The following is a 22361-nucleotide window of genomic DNA, read 5'->3' as shown; positions in this document are numbered from 1 at the left end:
TAGCACAGGGTACTGATCTTGTCTTCAGCCATTTTGTTTGGCTTCCTTCTTTAATCTTCAATTGAGCTGTGATGTCTTCCATCAATTTTTGTGTAAACTGATTCTCCATTAGTCATCAGGTTTACTTCAGCACGGTTTAGTCGAATCTTCTCCAAAGACATTTGACTCATCAATTCTGGATAGTTTCCCTTTGCTACATGTCAACGACAAATCTGCTATTTGTTAAGTTGCATAGCTACTTCAGTGGAAACACTTCACACGTGTGTGTGTGTGTGTGTGTGTGTGTGTGTGTTCAACACTATTCTTGAATACTTCAAGGGAACATGTCTGGGTTTTTCCTTGTTTAAAGTTTCTGGCACCAGTGACACTGCTGCCTCAGTGCTGATTTCCGTCCATCAGTGGCACGATCCAATATCTATTCATAGCACCAGCAATGACCAAGTGATAATTCATCCTCAGACAGACAATGAGTCGCTTTGTTTGTCTTGATCCTCTGGAACAGAAAAAACACTTTTAAAATTCTGTTTTGGTTTGTTCCAGCTCCTGATTATTTTACTGGTAGTTTGCTTTTTCTTCTAGCTGGCATGCTGTGCGTGTCCTTTTGTTCCACAGCTTCTGAATACTATGCCCTTACACCAACATTCCACAGCCGAATGCCCTGGCTTTGCACATCAGTAAGATGCAGGAATTTCAAAACTCTCGAGTGTCGATTCAGTTGACATTCAAATACACAAACCCAGTTGCTGAGCATTTTTTGCAGCCGGCTCCATTGAAGCAGCAAATTTCCATGGCCCTTTTCAGATTCAGGCTACTCCCAGTTAGCAAACATTTCTGTATTGGTTCACTCCGCAGACCAATCTGTCCCCAATTGTATCATTCAGCACATCACCAAACTCAATATTCTGAAAATAAAGTTTATTTGCTAGGTGTCACAAGTAGGCTTATATGAACACGAATGAAGTTAGTGAAAATCCCCTCATTGCCATACTCTGGCACCTGTTCAGGTAAACACAGTAAGAAGTTTAACAACACCAGGTTAAAGTCCAACAGGTTTATTTTGTTACACTATAACCTGGTGTTGTTAAACTTCTTACTGTGTTTACCCCAGTCCAATGCCGGCATCTCCACATCATGACCTGTTCAGGTACACAGGAGGAAGAATTTAGCATGGCCAATGCACCTAACCAGAATGTCTTTCAGACTGTGGGAGGAAACTAGAGCACCCGGAGGAAACCCACGCAGACACAGAGTGGGGAAAATGTGCCAACTCTGCATAGACAGTGACCCAAGCTGGGTCACAGCTGGCACTGTGAGGCAGCAGTGCTAGCCACTGTGCCACCACAGCTATGAATTGCGCAATTGACTCCCCCTCTTCTTGAATTGTTTGTGGAATCTGAAGTTCTCTGCAATCGCCAAAAGCTTCGGTGAGAAATGTGTTTGCAAAATATCTAAGATTTGTTCATATGCTTTAGGCTTTAGCACCTGGGTTCTCTAGTTGCATAAATCTTCTGGAGGAGATTAAATGTCCCCTTCCCCACATCACATTCAGGAAGATGGGCATCTTAATGCTGAGCATAGGAGCTCCATCACTCCACATTTTCATCAGGGGGGTCCCACGACGCTGGAAACTTCCAATTTCTGACTAATGGAAGCTTTCTCTGTGCACATTTTGCAATGTGTTTCCATCAGCTACCTTGACATTTTTTTCCTATTAAACAAAAGCAACAACATGCGCTTCTGCTTTTTAGAGATATCTAGCTCTCTTATTGCTCTGCAGAGGATTACTCATGTCCATTTTTCTTAATACATCCGCAGCACATGTGAAGGACTTCCCATCCAAGTCTTCTTTTCCTGACTTTTTTTCAGCAATTATCCTCCCCTCTGGTGGCTGGCAAGCACCAAAGTCCCCAATACCACTTCTTATATTTTATATGGGAGACTTGACACTCGGAAATGTGGAGGGTTAAAATTGGCTGCTGCTTCACTCTTGCGGTTTCCTGCGCTACTAACCTGTTATGATACTTAGTGAATACTCCACACCTGCACCATAATTTAAAAAGCTCACCAATGCCTCTACTTTCTCAGAAGACTAAGGAAATTTGGCTCGTTCGCTACAACTCTCACCAACTTTTACAGATGCACCATAGAAAGCATTCTTTCTGGATGTATCACAGCTTGGTACTGTTCTATCCATGACTGCAAACTACAAAGTGAAAGTAGCCCAATCCATCATGCAACCCAGCTTCCCATCCAGTGACACTGTTTACACTTCCCGTTGCCTCAGAAAGGCAGCCAGCATAATCAAGGACCCCACACACCCAGGACATTCTCTCTTCCACCTTCTTCCGTTGGAAAAAAAGATACAAAAGATTGAAGTCACGTACCAATCGACTCAAGACAGCTTCTTCCCTGCTGCTGTCAGACTTTTGCATAGACCGACTTTATATTAAATTGAGGTTTCTCTACACCCTAGCTATGACTAGCACTACATTCTGCACCCTCTCATTTCCTTCACTATGAGTGGTATGTATAGCGTACAAGAAACAATACTTTTCACTTAATACATGTGGCAATAATAAATCAAGTATACAGAATCATAAAATCCTACAGTGCAGGAGGCCACCATCAGCCCTTCGAGCCTGCACTGATCGCAATCCCACCCAGGCCCTATCCCCATAACCCCATGTATTTACCCTTGCTTAATTGCCCCTGACATTAAGGGGCAATCCACCTAACCCACACATCTTTGCATTGTGGGAGGAAGCCGGAGCACCCCGAGAAACCCACGCAGACACAGGGAGAATGAGCAAACTCCACACAGATAGTGACTCAAGCCGGCAATTGACCCCGGTCCCTGGCGCTGTGAGGCAGCAGTGCTAACCATTGTGCCATGCTCAAGAACAGCTATCAAGAATCAATATTAATACATAACACATGACCACCATATTTTTCTTCATGGCCAATTTATCCACTTCCTTAATCTTGATAACCTACAAGAAAACCTGAATCACACTATAATGTACAGCATGAGTAATAACCCAATGATATACAGGACAGCTGCTGTAGAGCCCTACCTGGCTTCCCACACCCACCTACCTAACCTGACACATATACCGCATCGCCAAGAAACCTATTACTTTCATCTGTGCTCTTGGAGAAACTGTGAAAGTAAATTGCATGATTGCATCTATTTCCATCATCGCTTTCAATGCTGAAAGTGTATTAAAAAGACTAGAATTTTCTTTCCATTTACAGTTGGATCTTCATCACGTAATTGAGTTTGTTAAAAAAAAAGTGTCATTCAAATAATGGTACACTTTTCTACTTGTATCTGCCCTGCTCTACTCCTGGAACATACATTGACTCACTTCAACTTGTTCTGAACTCGTGCTTTGAATCTGTTAAAAAAAAAAGCAAGATCCCCTCAAGAATTAAGAACCGAATTAAGGATTAAAATTTCTCAGAAGAGCTTACAATCCAACTACACATAAGTGTATTCAACGGGGTTTATCTGAAGTGATGAAGGCGCACTTAATCATGCAAAAGACTTCCTAGCCATATTTATTTAATATTTGCAAGTAGTGTTTTAAGCCCTTTAAGGAAATCCTGTTGTTAATTTGTTATAAATAGACTCGTGCTGAGCAGAACATGATTAAGCAAGTGAATGGCATACTTTGATGTGTCCAATATAGAGAAAGAGGCTTGCGTTTTGATGGTGTTTGACCACTTTGCGTAATTGAATTATCCACATGGCACACCAGAAGAGGGTAGTTGTTTAATTAAAACATATTACCCTCCTCAAATCTAATCAAACATACCAATAAGATTTCTGAGCGAGTAAGGAGGTTATAGAATTGGAATGGAATAGGTATAGAGTGTACGTCCAGCAGTCGGGGATGAAGTGGAAATGGTTGAGAGCTTCAATTTTCTAGATGTCCAGGTCACCAACAACCTGTCCTGGTCCCTCCATGCCAACACTATTGGTTAAGAAAGTCCATCAATGCCTCTACTCTCTCAGGAATCATGTCCGCTACAACTCTCACTAACCTTTACAGATACATCCAGAAAGGATGTATCACGGCTTGGTATGGCTCCTGCTCTGTCCATGACCACAAGAAACTACAGAGTGAACGTAGCTGACTCCATCATGCAAAGCAGCCTCCCATCCGTTGACACTGTTTGCACTTCCCGCTGCCTCAGAAAAGCAGCCAGCATAATCAAGGACCCCACACACCCACACATTCTCTCTTCCGTCCGAAAAAAAAAAGATACAAAAGTCTGAATTCACATACCAAGCGACTCAAGAACAGCTTCTTCCCTGCTGCCATCAGACTTTTGAATGGACCTACGTCACACTGAGTTGATCTTTCTCTACACCCTAGCTATGACTGTAACACTACATTCTGCACCCTCGTCTTTGCTTCTTCCCTATGTGCTTATGAACGGCATGTTTTGTCTGTATAACACACAAGAAACAATAGTTTTCACTGTATATGTGACAATAAACCAAATACATTTACAAGTAAGGTTAGCTACCATATATTACTCTTCCGCAATCTCATCTTTTACACTCAAAAACATGCCTTTAGAAGCTATATTGCAAGATATTTCATAGAAAGAAAAAACAGAAAACTATCTGGAGAAGCAAATTTATAGTCTTGTAATCTTATTTATAAACTTTTGCTCTCTTCAGTTTCTCAAATAAATTTACTAGTTGCTACATTATTTTGAATGTAATACTTCTAAGCATACCGTGAAGTTCTGTTCATATTGTGATGAACATCATCCCTCGTTCAAAAAACATTTATTTCTCCTTGTGCACAAGTCCTTCTAGGAACGCACAAACATAATGTGATGCAATTTAAAATGTATCATTTCAAAGGGCACATCCCTTCAGCTAACCAGATTCCAGAACTGCAAAGCAATCAGCTCCCATAACACTAACTGAGGATGAATCAGACTCCAGACCAGGGAATCAATTCCAATCAAGAGCAAGTTTCTTACACAACACCAAAAAACTCACCTCCCCCAATACACAGACACATAAATGCAAGAAAAGAGGAATTCTAAAGATGCATGCATGCATTTAGGATTAATAGAACAACAAAAACCAAATTACAGGTCCTCAATGGAGTTCTTTAAGGTGAAGATGTTTCAAGCCTCATGAGCTTCTTCTCTTGGTTATTTGAATCACAGATGTATTATGGTGCAGAGGGCAGCCATTTCGCCCAGTGTCTTTTACAATTATTTCCCCTTTTTGTTTTGTTTCTCTGTATACTGCCAGTCAAAAAGCATCCTGGACAAGTAAGGTTTGGAACGCTGGGTGAGGGGGAAAGTCAAGAATTCTAGGCAATTGAGGTCAGGAACACTGGAGTGGATGGGTGATGGCAAGAATGAGAGGAGTGGAGAGAAACAGAATAATGAGCAGGGGAGGAAATAGAAAATAATTGGCAAAATTTGAAAAGGAGATGTAAAATGAGTCTCTGAAGGTTGTGATATGACCATGCCTTTAAGAAATGTACTTTAAATCATGTTTCTCAAGAAGGTCCAAGCATGTTATTGGTGATGTAATGCCTGTAACCAATGCCCTCTAATTGTTACTGCAGCAATATTATAGGAATTTCACAGTAACTTCATTGCAGTGTTAATGTAAACCTTACTTGTGACCAATAAATATACTCTACTTTAATGGAGATCATGTTTAATTTTTTTTAATCTGAACGAATGCAGGGTCCCAAGGTTTTATGGTTCTTTGGGGACTGTTGAGTGGAGCTTGGTTTGGGGATGGTTGACAGGTCAGGTGATGCCCGAGGACAGTTTTTTTTTCTCCCACAGAAAAGTCCAAGTGTTTAGTTTTGCTTTTCAATGGTAGCCTGAAGTGGAAAACAGCAACAGCGCTTTCCCTCTCTCTCTGGAGTTGGAGTCTTCAATTTCATGTTTTTCAGATGCAGATTGTACTTGAGACAGTGTCTCTGGAATTTCCTACTCGAGAGGGGAAAACAATTGTCTGCCATTAGGAGCAGGTAATGTGTTTCTGTCTCTTCCTCACCAGAGCCGTGCTGCAAGTTCCAAGACTGGGAAGCCTCAGATTAAATCCAACATTCAAAAGGACCAATTCACCAGGTGTTAAAAAGCTGAAGAAGCACCATCACATGAGCAGACTTGCTTTTTGTGCTTTTTTTCTAGAAAGGGGTGCATGTTTGTGGGATGTTGTTTGACTTGGAACATCATGGATAGCTAGCTGTTTAGGTTTATACTGCATCATGTTTGATTCTTGTAGTTGATAAAAAAAGCTATGCTAACTTTTTAAATTATTATTAAAATTGTGTTCTGGCGGGTCACTTGAATCATACTTGGAGTGAACACCCTCAAGCTCTCACCCATGCAAAATTCAAATATAAAATGTATTTTAAGTTTGTGTCACAAGTAGGCTTACATTAACACTACAATGAAGTTACTGTGAAAATCCCCTAGTAGCCACACTCCGGCGGCTGTTCGGGTACACTGAGGGAGAATTTGGCATGGCCAATGCACCTAACTAGCGCGTCTTTCAGATTGCGAGAGGAAACTGGAACACCAGGAGGATACCCACGCAGACATGGGGAGAACGTGCAGACTCCACACAGACAGTGATCCAAGCCAGGAATTGAATCAGGGTCCCTGACTTTGTGAGGCAGAAGGGCTAACCACTGTGCCACCCAGGGTCTAGGCTATCTTCATAAGACATTGGAGTTTCTGGTCATGGTCATAACTAGGTGGGCAGGGTAAATTGAGCAGTCTGTAAAAAAAAGTTTACAGGATTTGTGGCTTTAATAACCAGATAATGTACAAACATTTTTTAAATTCATTAATAGGACATGAGTGTCGCTGGCTGACCAGCATTTATTGCTGGAGGGCAGTTTAAGGTAAACCACATTGCTCTGGAGTCACATATAGCCAGATCAGGCAAGGACATCAGATTTCCTTCCCTAAAAAAAGGACATTGGTGAATCAGATGGGTTTTTTCCGACAATGGTTTCATGGTTATCAGTAGATTCTTAATTCCGGATTTTTTTTTATTGAATTGAATTCAAATTCCACCATCTGCCGTGGCAGGATTCAAACCGGGGTCCCCAGAACATTAGCTGAGTTTATGGATTAATAGTCCAGCGATAATACCACAAGGCCATTGCCTCCCCTGGAGTTTATGCTACACTATAAATACTGATTAGGCTTCAGCCGAGATAACACGACCATTTCCCTCTTATTTTCTCGACAGTCCCATGACATAATTTGATCCCACTCGGGATCATCAGCCATCTTGGAATCCCCACCGTGCAACCTGCAGAATCTGCCAAATGCAGGGCAGGGGGTGATGGGAGAGTTAGATAGAGGCATTGTTTAGAGGTCTGTTTGCTTTCTCCCATGCAGTGACTTCCCCACTGAATGTTCTGCATTTTTGTCAGTCACAAGGCAGGATCTTCAGAGATGTTTGAAGTCGTCAGGGAGAAAATCGGACCTCTCAGGGACAAAGGAGGGGAATTATGCTTAGAACCCAAGGGAATAGGGGAGATCCTAAATGAATACTTTGCATCGGTATTCACAAAGGAGAGGGGCGTGTTAACCGGGAGTGTCTCGGAGGGAGGTGTTGACCCGTTAGAGAAAATCTCCATTACAAGAGAGGAAGTGTTAGGTTTTTTAGGGAACATTAAAACTGACAAAGCCCCAGGGCCTGATGGCATCTATCCTCGACTGCTCAGGGAGACGAGAGATGAAATTGCTGGGCCTCTGACGGAAATCTTTGTCGCTTCTTTGGACACGGGTGAGGTCCCTGAGGATTGGAGGATAGCGAATGTGGTCCCGTTGTTTAAGAAGGGTAGCAGGGATAACCCAGGAAATTATAGACCGGTAAGCTTGACGTCCGTGGTAGGGAAGCTGTTGGAGAGGATTCTGAGAGACAGGATGTATGTGCATTTAGAATGAAACAATCTCATTAGTGACAGACAGCATGGTTTTGTAAGAGGGAGGTCGTGCCTTACAAATTTGGAGGAGTTTTTTGAGGAAGTGACAAAAACGGTTGATGAAGGAAGGGCCGTGGATGTCGTCTATATGGATTTCAGTAAGGCATTTGACAAAGTCCCACATGGCAGGTTGGTTAAGAAGGTTAAGGCTCATGGGATACAAGGAGAAGTGGCTAGATGGGTGGAGAACTGGCTTGGCCATAGGAGACAGAGGGTAGTGGTCGAAGGGTCTTTTTCCGGCTGGAGGTCTGTGACCAGTGGTGTTCCGCAGGGCTCTGTACTGGGACCTCTGCTATTTGTGATATATATAAATGATTTGGAAGAGGGTGTAACTAGTGTAATCAGCAAGTTTGCGGATGACACGAAGATGGCTGGAATTGCGGATAGCAAAGAGCATTGTCGGGCAATACAGCAGGATATAGATAGGCTGGAAAATTGGGCGGAGAGGTGGCAGATGGAGTTTAATCCGGATAAATGCGAAGTAATGCATTTTGGAAGAAATAATGTAGGGAGGAGTTATACAATAAATGGCAGAGTCATCAGGAGTATAGAAACACAGAGGGACCTAGGTGTGCAAGTCCACAAATCCTTGAAGTTGGCAACACAGGTGGAAAAGGTGGTGAAGGCGGCATATGGTATGCTTGCCTTTATAGGACGGGGTATAGAGTATAAAAGTTGGAGTCTGATGATGCAGCTGTATAGAACGCTGGTTAGGCCACATTTGGAGTACTGCATCCAGTTCTGGTCGCCGCACTACCAAAAGGACGTGGAGGCATTGGAGAGAGTGCAGAGAAGGTTTACCAGGATGTTGCCTGGTATGGAGGGTCTTAGCTATGAGGAGAGATTGGGTAGACTGGGGTTGTTCTCCTTGGAAAGACGGAGAATGAGGGGAGATCTAATAGAGGTATACAAGATTATGAAGGGTATAGATAGGGTGAACAGTGGGAAGCTTTTTCCCAGGTCGGAGGTGACGATCACGAGGGGTCACGGGCTCAAGCCGAGAGGGGCGAAGTATAACTCAGACATCAGAGGGACGTTTTTTTACAGAGGGTGGTGGGGGCCTGGAATGCGCTGCCAAGTAGGGTGGTGGAGGCAGGCACGCTGACATCGTTTAAGACTTACCTGGATAGTCACATGAGCAGCCTAAGAATGGAGGGATACAAACGATTGGTCTAGTTGGACCAAGGAGCGGCACAGGCTTGGAGGGCCGAAGGGCCTGTTTCCTGTGCTGTACTGTTCTTTGTTCTTTGACACATCCCTAAAGCATTTCCACTGTCCTGGGCACTTCCTGTCATAACTGAATTGAGCAGATCAGTTAATTCAAGAGTCTGATCTCAGGTGTACAAAGGACAAGTCCTACCCAGCAGAGCTGGTTATGAGTAATTTAAGTTCTTGATGCTGGGTATATTAGCTTTGGAGATGACGTGATGTTGGTTCCTTGCCACCAGAAAAGGAACCTTTGGTTGTATCTTTCCAGTGCTTTGAGATTCCTGTTTTTGCTGGTCTAATTCTTCAAAGCATCTAGCAGCGCGGGGATACGGATACTCGGTGACCCATGATGCTCATCTCAAATCTGAAATCTTGAACTTCAGATATTCTTTCCGAGTTGTCTGAAGACTGAGCTGGCATATTGGAGGCAATGATGCATTTTGTTGCCCACGTTAGCCTTTGACTCTGAGGTATCCAAGATATTGAAAATGGTCAACATTTACTGGGATCTAGGGTGGCATGGTGGTTTGCACTGCTGCCTCATAGCGCCAGGAACCTGGGTTCAATTCCAGCCTCAGGTCAGTGTCTGTGTGGAGTTTGCATGTTTTCCCCGTGTCTGTGTGGGTTTCCTCCGGGTGCTCAGGTTTCCTCCCACAGTCCAAAAAGGTGTGTGGGTTAGGTTGATTGGCTATGCTAAATTACCTCTAGTGTCGGGGGATCGTTGTCAGTGCAGACTCAATGGGCCACATGGCTCCTTCTGCACTGTAGATTCTATGATTCCCACTTTGATCTTAAAACTGATGACAAGGAGGAAAATTTTATGCTGTGGATGCCGATTGGAAGAGCACTGTGGTGAACCATAGATGGTTAGCACTATGGGTACTGAACCACAGATGGTTAGCACTATGGGTACTGAACCACAGATGGTTAGCACTAGGGGTACTGAACCACAGATGGTTAGCACTAGGGGTACTTGTACATATGTTACTGTTGTCACTGTTGGGGTGTTCTACCTGTTGGTATTGTTCTGTGGCACACTCCGGTTGGCTCCGCCTACCTGTAGGAGTATAAAGGTCACTGCACTGCCGGGTGACCCTTTAGTCTGGGATTGTATTGTTATATAGTATGCTCCATTCTTGTTACTAATAAAAGCCTTTATTTCCTGGGTATGATCCAGCCTCCCGAGTGATTTAATCGCGCATCAAGCACCTTAGTTTTTCAAGTATTCAAGACGTGAAGGAAATCTACTGGGATGCTACCAAGGATGAAAGACATGGGTTGAGAGACTAGGAGCTTGGGCTGTTTGTCTCTGTTTAATGAGTATTAAATTGCATTAATATGTTATTTGCAGGCACAACTATTCCAATGTTCTTCTGATAAGTCTTAATAAACTTGTCCTATGAAGATCTGCTGCACATATCCTATTGACCCGGTGTTCATCAATCTACACTGGCTCCAGGTACAACATCTCACATTTTAAAGTTTTGATTTATTATTGTCACATGTGTTAACATAAAGTATTGTTTCTTGCGCACTATACAGACCAAACATACCGTTCATAGAGAAGGAAAGGAGTGCAGAATGTAGTGTTACAGTCATAGCCAAGGTGTAGAGAAAGATCAGCTTAATGCAAGGTAGGTCCATTCAAAAGTCTGTTGGCAGCAGGAAAGAAGTTGTTCTCGAGTCAATTGGTATGTGACCTCAGATTTTTGTATCTTTTTCCCAACGGGAGGAGGAAGAGAGTATGTCCAGGGTGCGTGGGGTCCTTAATTATGCTGGCTGCTTTTCCGAGGCAGAGGGAAGTGTAGACAGAGTCAATGGATGGGAAGCTGGTTTGCGTGATGGATTGGGCTACATTCACGACCTTTTGTAGTTCCTTGCAGTCTTGGGCGGAGCAGGAGCCATACCAAGCTGTGATATAACCAGAAAGAATGCTTTCTATGGTGCATCTGTAAAAGTTGGAGAGAGAGTCATAGCTGATGAAATATCCTCCATCCCTCACCTCCTTCCTATCTACCGCAGTGAAAGTGGAAGCCCAGTCAGCTCTGACAGCACAGAGCCTTAGCGCTACCTGACAAGGACTATCAAAATCACACATTGCACAGAGCTGAGATTACCCTGTAGCGAGGAGGAACAAATTAGACATTCCAGACAAACTGCTGTCCCCTCAAAGTGTGACGCACCCATCAGAATACCGGTCCAACCCACGTCTAGTGCAAAAGAAATACCGTTTGCTAAGCATTGGCCAATTTAGAATACATACTGCTACTGTTCCTTTCATCCCATGGGCTTCAGTTTCATTTAACATGCCAAATATGCAGCGTTTCACCAAACACCTTTTGAAGGTCCATTTTCTCCAAGATGTTGAGAGATCATAATTCAAGTATGAGGGATGGCAGGTAAACTTATTGTACAATTTTATTGGGATATTTTTGGCAAGGGATAGCCAAACAGTGACCTGAAATCTATTCAGGAGTATAACAAATATTATATTGACAAGGTGGTGGTGGTGCTATTTCTAACCACATTTATTTTACATCATTTTAATGATCTGCAAAATCTGCTTCAGAAGCAATGTTCCTTGTTGAATGAAGAGAATAATCACAGCTGGCAGAGTTTATTACTGTTAGTATTGATAGCTTTCATCATGAAATTGGTTTGCAATGAGGGAGGGGGTCTCTAAAGAGCCAGTGTCAGCTCCACTGTTCTCCCTTCCGAACAGCACTATGGATGTACCTACACCACATGGACTGCGATAGTTCAAGGCATGATGTGGAGATGCCAGCATTGGACTGGGGTAAACACAGTAAGAAGTCTCACAACACCAGGTTAAAGTCCAACAGTATTTGGTAGCACAAGCCACTAGTTTGGAGCACTGCCCCTTCATCAGGTGAGTGGGAGTTCTGTTCACAAACAGGGCATATAAAGACACAGACTCAATTTACAAAATAATGGTTGGAATGAGAGCCTTTACAGGTAATCAAGCATTACAATCACAAGGTAATACAGCATTCTCCAAGGCAGCCTTCACAATACATGACAATGCAGAGCCGCTGAGCAGAGACTGATAGCCAAGTTCCACATACGAGGACGGCCTCAACCGGGATCTGGGGTTCATGTCACACTATCCGTAACCCCCACGACTTGCCTGGGCTTGCAAAATCTCACTAACTGTCCTGTCTGGAGACAATACACATCTTTAACCTGTGCTTAACCCTCTCTCCACTCATTGTCTGTACCTTTAAGACAATCTGAAAATACTAAACAGCTTTGCTGCATGATTTTCCAGGGTTTGTTGGCTTTTTCCATGTTCATAGGGTATGGGCTTCATTGGCATGGTTAACATATCATTCATCCGAGAGAAGGCAACGGTATGACACCCCCTTCAATTTCTACCATCCATGTGGTGTAGGTACACCTAGTGCTGTTAAGGGGGGGGCCCAGGATTTTGACCCAGTGACAGTAAAGAAATGGTGATGTGGTTCCAAGTCAGGATGGTGTGTGGTTTGGAGGGGATATTGCAGATGGTGCTATTCCCATTTGCCCGTGCTGGCCCAGTTCATTCATGATGTCAATGGTGGAAGATTCATTGATGTTCAATAGCATTACCAACAAAGAGATGGTTAGATTCCTTCTTGGTAGATGTTGAAAGGCATGAAAGTTATTTGCCACTTATCAGCCCAAGCCTGATGTTGCCCAAGTCTTGCTATCTGCGGGTACTGAGTGCTTAAGCATTTGAGAAGTTGAAAATGATGCCGAGCACTGCAATGATCAGTGAACATCCCCATTTCTGACCTTATAATGAATGGGAGCTCATTGATGAAGCTGCTGAAGATGGTTTGGCCTAGGACAGTGTGCTGAGGAACTCCTGCAGTCTCCTTTGTGCTGGGTACAATCCAGACAGTGGGAGGTTTTCACCAATTCCCATTAACCTCAATTTTGATACCTTGATGCCACACTTGGTCAAATGCTGCCTTCATGTTAAGGGCGGTCAGTCTTACCTCAGGAATTCTACTCATTTTTCCATGTTAGAGCCAAGGCTAGGAGTCGAGTAATCCCAGCTGAACCCAACTGAGCATCTGTGAACAGTGATTGCTGTGTTGGGGCTGCTTAATAGCACTGGTGATGACAACTGTCATTATTTTAATTAGTTTGTGGGATATAGGTGTTGCTCTGTGGCCAGCATTTATTGCCCATGGGTGGTTGAGATTCAACCACATTGCTGTGGCTCTAGAGTCATACATAGGCCAGACTGGGAAAAGACGGCAGATTTCCTTCCCCAAAAGACATTAGGTGAACCAGACTGTCAATTGTCAGAAAAACAACAGTTTCATGGTCATCAGTAGATTCGTAATTTCAGATATTTTCTTATTGAATTCAATTTCCATCAGCTGCCTTGATGGGATTCAAATCCAGGTCACCAGAACATCAGCCAACTTTCTGGATTAATGACCCAGATACCATTAGGCAATCACCTTCACTTTGTTGTTGATTGAGAGAAGGTTGATGGGGGTATTAATAAATGGATTTTTGTCCTGCTTTTTGGGTCCCGTATCAAAGGATGGATGTGTGGCTCTGGAGAGAGTCCAGAGAAGTCCTGGGAATGATCCTCATGTATGAGGACTCTTGGTCTGTACTCAGTCAAGTTTAGGAGGATGAAGGAGGGAGGGGAGGCAGTGGAGTGGATCTCATTAAAAACTTAGAATACTGCTGAAGGCCTGGATAGAGTGGACATGAGGAAAATGTTTCCATCAGTAGGAGAGACCAAGGTCCGAGGGCACAGCCTCAGAGTAAAGGGATGACTCTTTAGAAAAGAGATTACGAGGAATCTATTGCCATTGAAGACTGTAGAGGCCAGGTCATTGAGTGTATTTAAGACAGAGATGGATAGGTTCAGCTCTGACGAAGGGTCCACGAGACTCAAAATTTTGGCTCTATTCTCACTCCACAGATGCTGACATACCTGCTGAGATTTTCCAGCATTTTCTGTTTTTATTTCAGATTCCACAGTACTTTGCCTTTATCTACAGATAGGTTCTTGATAGGCAAGGGGACCGAAGGTTAGGGGAAAAAGGCAGGAGAATAAAGTGGAGAAACTTTTGAATGGGAGCAGACTTGATGGGCGAATGGCCTAATTCTGCTCCTATATCTGATGGCCAGAACATATTTGGGCAAGTTTTCACTCGCTCAAGTAGAGGAGTGTGACTGTAGACACCTCCCTCACTCCTTCAGCATTGTACTAGAATGTCAGCCATGATTTTTATATTCAGGTCCTGGGATGGGACACGAACCCAGAAACCTTATGACTCAGGCAAGTGTGCTACCAACAGGCCACAGCTGACATCATCACCTCATCTTCCTTTGTAGTAAGTACCAATTCCTTTGGAGTAGCTGCAATTAATGACATCAATTCCTAACCTCTGACAGTCTCTTTAGGTTTGCATGCAATACAGCAAAGGAGCGAGGTGGAACTGAACTGAGATACTCTCATCATTGACATATTGGTGATAGATTTAAATTTTCAAGTCGATATTAAATTAATCTTCTTTCCCACTCAATAACAAACGGATGCTCTTTCCATGTTTTCTTTTCAGTTTAGCTAGGCTATTTCGTGCCTTTGTTAGTTCATGTAGATCTCTTCATCCCCAGCTGTGTCCAAACACTTCATCATCATAAGTGATCACGGCTAAAGTCCACCCTGTGAGCTATTTGCATCTTTATGGCCGATAAATTCCCCTCAATTAGCAGAGAGATTGATACAAAAGGAAACAAGAGCAGCCTAACCCTGCAGAGTCCTATCTTCTCCTTGCTGTGTAACCTGTAAACTGCCTCCCGACAGCTGGCAGTTTACAGATGATGCCCGGTGACCTTAAAAAGGCCTTACAAGCACGTTCACACAAAAAAAACCAGCCAAATGCAAAGGACGTGAACAAACTGAAAAGTCAATCTTACAACAACCTGCTGAGGCTCTTCACAAACCCTGCTGCACAGACCAGGAGTCATGCTGTCACCCAGACTGCAAGCCTGAAGTAATTATCAAAAGTTGAGCCTGAAAATTGATAGCAATTCCTGGGTTAGAGTTACATTGCTCTCTCAAAATTGCCATTGGGACAGCAACTCATCCATCGCCTCCTTTAATTCATCCTGGTTCGCATCAGTCCCACTAACATCTGTACACACACGTACAGTCCTGCACTATCGTTTACTTTATTACATTCAGTGTCAATCCATCACTGACAGGCTATGTTCCTTACCACACCACTGAGATAAACTTAAAGGTCAGCACACATTCAAATCGATTGTACGCTTCAGAGTTCCTTGCCAAATGCAAATCCACTGAAACAGAATACAGTCCACAATAGTTTGCTGCAGAAGATTTTAGTGAACCAAAGTAATAATTTAAGATCAGATTGAAATCAGCCGTATCCCAAACATTGTGTTAAATGTAACAGTGACCAAAGAACTGGCCTCACAAATTTTATTGAATTTTTTGAGGTGGTAACCAAGTGTGTTGATGAAGGTAGGGCAGTTGATGTCATATACATGGATTTTAGTAAGGCCTTTGATAAGGTCCCCCATGGTCAGCTTACGATGAAAGTGAGGTGGTGTGGGATAGAGGGAAAGTTGGCCGATTGGAGAGGTAACTGGCTGTCTGATCGAAGACAGAGGGTGGTGGTGGATGGAAAATTTTCGGATTGGAGGCAGGTTGCTAGCGGAGTGCCACAGGGATCAGTGCTTGGTCCTCTGCTCTTTGTGATTTTTATTAATGACTTGGAGGAGGGGGCTGAAGGGTGGATCAGTAAATTTGCCGATGACACCAAGATTGGTGGAGTAGTGGATGAGGTGGAGGGCTGTTGTAGGCTGCAAAGAGACATAGATAGGATGCAAAGCTGGGCTGAAAAATGGCAAATGCAGTTTAACCCTGATAAATGTGAGGTGATTCATTTTGGTAGGACTCATTTAAATGTGGATTACAGGGTCAAAGGTAGGGTTCTGAAGACTGTGGAGGAACAGAGAGATCTTGGGGTCCATATCCACAGATCTCTAAAGGTTGCCACTCAAGTGGATAGAGCTGTGAAGGCCTATAGTGTGTTAGCTTTTATTAACAGGGGATTGGAGTTTAAGAGCCGTGGAGTTATGCTGCAACTGTACAGGACCTTGGCGAGACCACATTTGGAATATTGTGTGCAGTTCTGGTCACCTCACTATGAGGATGTGGAAGCGCTGGAAAGAGTGCAGAGGAGATTTACCAGGATGCTGCCTGGTTTGGAGGGTAGGTCTTATGAGGAAAGGTTGAGGGAGCTAGGGCTGTTCTCTCTGGAGCGGAGGAGGCTGAGGGGAGACTTAATAGAGGTTTATAAAATGATGAAGGGGATAGATAGAGTGAACGTTCAAAGACTATTTCCTCGGGTGGATGGAGCTATTACAAGGGGGCATAACTATAGGGTTCGTGGAAGGATGTCCGAGGTAGATTCTTTACGCAGAGAGTGGTTGGGGTGTGGAATGGACTGCCTGCAGTGATAGTGGAGTCAGACACTTTAGGAACATTTAAGCGGTTATTGGATAGGCACATGGAGCACACCAGGATGATAGGGAGTGGGATAGCTTGATCTTGGTTTCAGATAAAGCTCGGCACAACATCGTGGGCTGAAGGGCCTGTTCTGTGCTGTACTGTTCTATGAATCTATCTATGAATAAATACAAAATTAGAATCCCTACAGTGCAGGAGGGGGCCATTCGGCCCATCAAGTCTGCACCAACAATGATCCCACCCAGGCCTTATCTCCTGTATTTACCCTACTAATCGCTCCTGACACCAAGGGTCAATCTAGCATGGCCAATCCACCTAACCTGCAGATCTTTAGAGTGTGGGGAGGAGGAAACCGGAGCACCCGAAGGAAGCCCACACAGACATGGGGAGAACGTGCAAACTCCACACAGACAGACAGTCACCCGAGGCTGGAATTGAATCAGAGTCCCTGGTGCTGTGACAGCAGTGCTAACCACTGTTACAACACGCAAATCTTGCAGCACAACAACTGAATCAGCATAGCTAACAGGAACTGACACAAATTATGGATAAAGTTTTACTAAATTATTTTGGAAAATATTAGTTTGCTAATCTACAGACTGCTATATTTAATTGGATTAACTTGGAATAATATAATGAAATCAAACGAAGATGATGCATGCTGACATAAATCCAAGCATGCAACAAACAACGTTTTATGTTCTATACGTTTCATTGAACGGCCATAAATATAATTGATTGTTTGTTTTGGCAAACCTACCAACGTAGGAGTACAGACAGTGTGGCATTAAATACTGCTGACAGTTATGGCAGATAATTTTCAAAAGAACCCTTGGGTCACTGTCTGTGTGGAGTCTGCACATTCTCCCCGTGTCTGCGTGTGTTTCCCCCGGATGCCTCCCACAGTCCAATGATGTGCAGGTTAGGTGGATTGGCCATGCTAAATTGCCCCTCATTGTCAGTGGGACGAGCTAGGGTAAATGCATGGGGTTATGGGGATAGGGCCTGGGTGGGATTGTGGACGGTGCAGACTCGATGGGCCGAATGGCATCTTTCTGCACTGTAGGATTCTATGATTCTCTCTAACCCAGCCCTTAATATAGATTGAACTTTTTTTTTTAAGTAAAAGGACACTTTTGTTTTACTTCCTAGCTGCCTCAGTGCAGTAGCCCAGTTCAAGAGACCACAGCATTCTCACAAGTCCGTTTGCAATCCATAGCCAATCTTCTAGTAAACCAAAGGGTGCCATCATTCTGCTAATGTGCAGACAGCACGAACATGGGAACTTGGCAAACTTCCAACCACCATGCGCCATTAAAAAAAGGATGTAATTAACAAGCGTCAGAAACATATTACATTTAGCCAACGATTCTGTACCCCTCACCACAATGTGAACTTCCTGGGATTTTCCATTGCAATAAATCCTGCTGTGTTCGTGAAAAATATAACATACAAAGTTCAAGGTCGCGACATCCAAGGAAAAAATTTGAACATTTGAAACTGTGTCGGATCTTAATCTGGAGATTACAGGGCAAAGTCAGTTCTGCCACATTCCCTGTGGAAACTCATACGATTCTGTAGCTCTATCACAAATCCCCACACTCGTGCGAGTTGTTTCCTTGTTGGGATTAGCAGAAAACTATGATTATCCTTAAAATTCTGCAACTTATCTGCAATATAACAATTGTATTTACTCTTGGGTCTGCTATAACATGCTCCCTGCTTTCCGCGGGTCTCCCTCCACTTCCATTTAAACACGTTCACTCTTTTCTTCCTTCAGGATATCAGAACTGAAGGGGGGGGCTAACATCCTCGTGGGGAGATTTGCTAGAGCCACTTTGGAGGGATTGAACTGGGGTGGGGGGACCCAAAGCAGTAGGGAGACAGAAGAGAAGGTTGAGGACAGTGTCAGTAATCCTAGTAAATTAGACAGATCAGGCAAGAGTAGGGCAGAGAGCCAGGGAAGTCTGGATTAAACTGCATGTATTTCAATGCAAGAGGCCTGACGGGCAAGGCAGATGAACTCGGGGCATGGGACTAGGATATTATAGCTATTACTGAAACATGGCTTAAAGAGGGAAGGACAGGACTGGCAGCTCAATGCTCCAGGGTACAGATGTGAGGGGAAAGATAGAACAGGTGGTGTGTTTTTGATTAGGGAGAACATCTCAGCAGTACTGAGGGGGGGATATTTCTGAGGGTTCGTCCACTGAGTCTATATGGGTAGAACTGAGAAATGAGGAGATCACTTTGATAGGGTTGTATTCTAGGCTCCCAAAATAGGGAAATTGAGGAGCAAATGTGTAAGAAGATTGCAGATAGCTCCAAGAAAAATAAGGTGGTAATAGTAGGGTATTTTAACTTTCCCAACATTGACTGGGACAGCCATAGTATTCGGGCTTTGGATGGAGAAAAATTTGTTGTGTATTCAGGAGAAATTTCTCATTCAGTATGTGGATGGCCCGACTAGAGTGGACAAAACTTGACCTCCTTCAACACCTTCTCAGCCTTCTGCAAGCTCATTTCTTCATCCAATTCCACCTCCCCTCCCTACCCTCAATCTATGCTGACTCTTTCCCCTCAGCTCTGACAAAGGGTCATCCACACTTGAAAGGTTGGTTCTACTCTCCCTCTCCACAGATACTGTCAAACCAGCTGAGAGTTTCCAGTTTGTTGGTTTCAGATTCTAGCATCCGCAGTATTTGCTTTTATCCACAATTTTAATATTCCTTCACCTTTCTCTTCCTTTTTGTAAACTGTGCACGCTCCAGACTTAGTCAGGAACACAAAAAAACTGTACAATCTTCAACTCAGTTACTCAGAAACAATGTACATACAGATTGTCCAATGAGTCTTTGGAGGGGTTTTTCTGTTTCTTGTAGAGAGGTGGGATTTTGTAGGTGATGCTTCCACTGGATCAACATCAACACAAATGCAAATAACAGATACCTCTTCTGGCAACTCCTTACTACTTGCTTGCATGGAGACATCAGTTAGGTTTATAACAGGTCGATCAGGTACTTTGGTGCTTACAGGTTTGAAAACATTTCTTGATGGCTCATGGAGATCTTGAAGCTTGTGCATCCAAACGTAAACACTTTTACTGGTCAGCTTCAACTACGCACAGTTCCAATTATAATCTTGCATGGAACTTTTCCATACAGGCTTGCTGCTGCTCCATTTGACTGTTCAATTCAGCACTCTTGTTCTGGCACATAAACTCAGTTTCTCTGTCTGAATTGCTGATTCTGCTGTCAATTCAATGTTTTTACCTCTTCAGTTAATTTCTCATCAAGCAGCTTCCTTCTCCAGATTCAATTCTTCACTGGACTTGTTCTTATCTTCTGGTTGATTTTCATGGGAGTTCAGCTTATTCTCAATTGTCTCATTAAATTCTCCTCAACTTCATTTTGTTAATTTTTTGCAACGTTAGTTTGCTGTCAAGTCATTTTAATGTCTTCTCTCAAGCTTTAAACAAAGTGGAATCAGCAAAAAAAAAGAGAATAATTCCTAGTTTATTTTGAAGTTTTGAATTTCTGCATTTCTTCTGAGGGGAATCCATCACATTCTGACCGGACATTTACATTTCGCAAATGGAACCTTTGTTTCTACTCGTCTAACCTCAGCTAAACCCTTTTTGGCTTCACTGTTGGTCAGGTCTGTCTCCAATGAAGAAGTGTTGACTTGTTGCCATTCTGCAATTCTCTAAATTACCAAATAGTGAGTGAGTGTCAAACAATGAGCGTTTTTCATTGCCTTCCTTCTAGGGTCTTTTGTTGCCTCTGCCCAGAGGTCTTATTGCCTTGAAGTCTTGCGTGGCTTATGGACATTTTTTTTGGAGAGTTTCTCTATCTGGGATCTTCTCCAATTATCATAGAATCCTACAGTGCAGAAGGAGGCCATTCAACCCATCAAGTCTGCACCAACTACAATCCCACCCAGGCCCTATACCCATAACCCCATGCATTTACCCTAGCTAGTCCCTCTGATACCAAGGGGCAATTTAGCATGGCCAATCCACCTAACCTGCACATCTTTGGACTGTGGGAGGAAACCCACACAGACACTGGGAGAATGTGCAAACTCCACACAGACAGTGACGCAAACCGGGAATTGAATGCGGGTCCCTGGCAATGAGGCAGCAGTGCTAACCACTGTGCCACCCCTGTCCATTGCCCTCTGTTCCTTCCTGTGGTTGTTGCATTGAATGTATTACCACTTTATAAATGCATTACGGCTTTAAGACTGTCAGCTTTTTAAAAACTTGTCAGCAGCTACCAGTTCTCTCTGTATTTTCCCACGATTTTGAAGTTTTGGCGTTAAACTGGCAGATCCCCTTTAAACTTTTTATTAAACTTCTCTTCTGACCCTCCAAAGCTTCTCCTTTTTCCTGAAGGGATCTCTCTGAGCAATCTCTGCAATTTTTCCCTCCTTTTAGCTGCCCAGAGAGTCCTTTTGTTTCTCTTCTTTTGATGTGCCATTCCTTCCTTTGTTAACTTCACTGGCAGTTTCAGCGCTCGCCATCTGAGACTTATTTTTAAAACCTTTCCACTCCTTTTTCTAGTAAGCAAGTTGGGGCCTTGTCTTTGCCCCAAAACCTCAGAACATCTGTTTAGTTCATCAATTGTTTCCCGGACACCCCTCTTCTTTTCTTAAACTTAAGTTTCACCTTTTTAAAAAAAAAATCAAATGCCACAGCTCTCGTTTCCGAGGGCTTTATTTCCTCTATATACTTCTATATTTTTCACTGTACTGGCTCCACATCCATCCCTTAGGGTTTGGCACCATCTCAACAGAGTCTATTCACCCAAAAACAGGCATTCGGGGAGTATCTATTTTTCTCCAGCCTTCAATTAAAAACAGGGTAGTCTCTGATTCTATGACACAGCCAACCTGAGGTTTACAGCATTGAAACAGGCCCTTCAGCCCAACTTGTCCATGCCGCCCTGTTTTTTTTTTTAAAACCACTGAGCTAACCCCAATTGCCCATGTTTGGCTCACATCCCTCTATACCCATGTAACTGTCATAGTCCATCCTATCCTCGTTGCCAATGTAATGATGCACGCTACAGACTTAGTCAAGAATAGAAAGGGTATTTAGTAACAAGGAGAAACTGTATGGAGGTCAGCAGCCCTTGCCCACCCCGGAGCAGCCCATCCAGCTACCCTAGTCCCTACATACCTGCAGACTATCTTCTGCCAAAAAAGTGCTCCAATCACTGCAGTGATTACTCACTTAGTCCCAGTTGGCCCCACAAATCAGGTAACCCTCTTCTGCTGTGTTGTCCTTAAAGGGATCATTACCACAACTTCCCTTTCTCCTCTCCTGCTTTTTGTTCCTTTTCCTTGGTCTTTGCCCCAGTTTGAATTTCTTCCAATTTCTCTTCACTCATTTTACATCTTTCTCCCCACCTCCCCCCGCAAATCTGCCTCACTGTATATTTGCTTCTTTTTCCTTGCTCCCTACATTGGTGTCATTTCTTCTCCGTGTCTAGCCTTCACTTCTTTTCCTCTTCCAGCTTTGTCTTCTCCACTGCTCACTCGTTAGCTCCTCACTGCCTTTTCTTTGCTCGCTTACTCTCCTTCATTTTCCTTTACTGTACACTTCCTACTTTCCTCAT

The 22361-nt window shown here is 43.5% G+C and overlaps 1 protein-coding gene across 1 annotated transcript in view; it reads right to left on the bottom strand.

The window, feature by feature from the left end:
* LOC144499289 (uncharacterized) overlaps nucleotides 1-22133 on the bottom strand; it is a 324178-nt gene extending 302045 nt beyond the window's left edge. The window contains exons 1-2 of the mRNA XM_078221404.1: nucleotides 22045-22133; nucleotides 19578-19652 (exon numbers count right to left, since the gene is read on the bottom strand). Of these exons, the coding sequence (XP_078077530.1) occupies nucleotides 19578-19652; nucleotides 22045-22133 (164 nt within the window). The remainder of the gene's footprint in view (nucleotides 1-19577; nucleotides 19653-22044) is intronic.
* Between the last annotated feature and the right edge of the window lie 228 nt (nucleotides 22134-22361).

Source organism: Mustelus asterias, chromosome 9 (genome assembly GCF_964213995.1).
Source record: "Mustelus asterias chromosome 9, sMusAst1.hap1.1, whole genome shotgun sequence".
Classification (NCBI taxonomy): domain Eukaryota; kingdom Metazoa; phylum Chordata; class Chondrichthyes; order Carcharhiniformes; family Triakidae; genus Mustelus; species Mustelus asterias.
This window is presented reverse-complemented; position numbering and strand designations above follow the sequence as displayed.